General features: G+C 39.3%; 2 protein-coding genes across 4 annotated transcripts in view; both read left to right on the top strand.

The window, feature by feature from the left end:
* Window positions 1–278: 278 nt before the first annotated feature.
* On the top strand, window positions 279–1,176 carry LOC111484004 (agamous-like MADS-box protein AGL62). The gene is made up of 2 exons (XM_023130418.1): window positions 279–344; window positions 384–1,176. The coding sequence occupies exons 1-2, from the start codon at window positions 279–281 to the stop codon at window positions 1,161–1,163; spliced, it is 846 nt and encodes a 281-aa protein (XP_022986186.1). The 3' UTR covers window positions 1,164–1,176.
* A 417-nt stretch (window positions 1,177–1,593) lies between these two features.
* Window positions 1,594–2,083, top strand: part of LOC111484308 (mediator of RNA polymerase II transcription subunit 32-like) — a 2,166-nt gene continuing 1,676 nt past the window's right edge. The window contains exon 1 of one of the 3 annotated variants that reach the window (XM_023130854.1): window positions 1,594–1,718. Coding sequence is in view for 1 of the 3 variants with exons in the window: in XM_023130852.1 (XP_022986620.1) it covers window positions 1,775–1,834 (60 nt within the window). In the remaining 2 variants the exon portion in view is untranslated. Of the gene's footprint in view, window positions 1,835–2,083 lie in introns of all 3 variants that reach the window. The other 2 variants (XM_023130855.1, XM_023130852.1) reach the window with 2 other exon arrangements.

Below are 2,083 nucleotides of genomic sequence, written 5' to 3'. Positions count from 1 at the left end.
AAAAAAAAAAAAAAAAAAAAAAAAAAAAAAAAAAAAAGGTTATTTTCTCTAATTAAAATAACTATAAAAACTAATTTATATAAATTGAAACAAAAAAGGAAAAAACTTAATGCGTATAATTAAATAAATATTTGTATTTTTTAATAAGAATCAGAATTTATATAATTAAAAATTAATTTAGAGGCCTATTCATCCGCGGGTCTCAACGGTCGACTACAGCTGTTGTACTGCTTTCCAGAATTCAACACCCATTCTGCTTCTCTCTGAAATTGTTGACGATGAAGAAATCTCTCGGTCGCCGGAAAATTGAGATAAAGAAGCTTGAGAAGAAGAGTAGCCAGCAAGTTACCTTCTCTAAACGCCGCGCCGGACTCTTCAACTAGGCGGCGGAGCTTTCCGTTCTGTGCGGTGCTGAGATCGCGATCCTCGTCGCCTCTTCCAGCAACAAGCTCTATACATTCGGTCATCCTAATGTTGAGTCGCTCTTGGATCGTTTTCTCACCGGAAATTCTGCTCCGCCTAAGCCGGCAGAGGCCTACCTCCCTTTGGAGGAGTTGAACCGCGATTTTGACGATGTGGCCGCAGAGTACGACTTCGAGAAGAGGCGGACGGCAGAGCGGTTGAGTAACGATCGATTTTGGTGGGATGAGCCGCTGGAATCTATGAAAATCGACGAACTGAAGCGATTCTGGTCATCGTTGGTGGAACTGAGAGGAAAAGTGGCGGAGAGAGTGGAGAAATTTACGGCAACAAGAAAAGAAGGATCTCCGATACCTGCGCTGCAGCCGTCGACACCTCTGTCGATTGACCTCGTCGAAAACCTCCAACGGCCGCCGACGCCTCCATCAATTGGCCTCTTCAAAAGTCTCCAATGGCCGTCTACGCCTCCATCGATCGACCTCGTCGAAAACCTCGAACGGCTGCCGACGTCTCCATCAATTGACCTCTTCGAAAACCTCCAATGGCCATCGACGCCTCCATCGATCGACCTCGTCGAAAATCTCCAACGGCCGCAGACGCCTCCATCGATTGACCTCGTCGAAAGCCTCCAATGGTCGCCGATGCCGTTGATTCACCTTGCTGAAAACGACCAATGTCTGCCGTCGTCGTTTCAGATCTCTGGAAACCACTCTGTCGCACGCCGACTGAATATGCTAGACTAGGGTTTTAGTAATTTGCTGCTGTTTTTCAATTTTCATGTCGCATGAAAATCATATAATTGGATTAAACTGATAGTGATTGTTTTCGCTGCATATTTTTTTCAAAGTGTTCATAAAATTCAACTGCGATGAAAGAAATTTATGAGAATGTTTGTTGTCGATTTATAATTCAAATGCATTCAATACTTTCGTGTATAATGTGTTCTTAATAACAACCAAGTTATTTATTAGGAAGCCAGATTTTGAAAAAATTCTATCTAAAATTAATCTTTTTTTACTCTAAAATTAAAAACTGTTTTTTTTTTTTAATTTTAAAAATGTTTTTAATTTTTTTTTTTTAAATTTGAAAGTATTTTTGAGAATGCAAAATTTATAATTTATAATTATTAATAATTTAGGGTTTGTTTTGAAATTAAATTTTGTTTCAACTTTCTCCCCTCCTCCTCGCTCGATAAGCCCTCGCGCTTTGGGTTTCACGTTCGCCCTCGCATCGAGGTGGTGATCGGCAGATCGTTTGCTCTCTCAGAGCACACAACAGCTCACTGCAGAAGATTTGCGGTTTGCTCATCCCCTTTCTCTTTCGATATGTTTATTGTTTCTTGATCTTTCTGTTAATGATCGAACCGAATTCAAAAAGGGAATTCGGATTTGACTGTAAATCAAATCTTCTTCCTGTGATTTTTTTTTTTAATTTCAGTCTCTGTTTTCCATTTTCGTAGATTATTGTGTTCTTCGTTGATTCTGGTTTTGTTCTTCTCTTGTCTGGATTAATTCTGGCATGAACGGGTTTCTCCTGTTCAATAAACGGAAGATTTTCTTCTTAATTTGCAAGTTATCGTCCTCTACTGACTGAACAGATTTCCGGCTCTCTTAACCTTTCGTTTTTTTTTTTTGTTTTTTTTTTTTGTTTTTTTTTTTTTTTT

This window comes from Cucurbita maxima, unplaced genomic scaffold (genome assembly GCF_002738345.1).
Source record: "Cucurbita maxima cultivar Rimu unplaced genomic scaffold, Cmax_1.0 Cma_Scf00009, whole genome shotgun sequence".
Classification (NCBI taxonomy): Eukaryota; Viridiplantae; Streptophyta; class Magnoliopsida; order Cucurbitales; family Cucurbitaceae; genus Cucurbita; species Cucurbita maxima.
The sequence above is the reverse complement of the archived record's forward strand: the minus strand, read 5'-3'. Positions and strand labels throughout refer to the sequence as shown.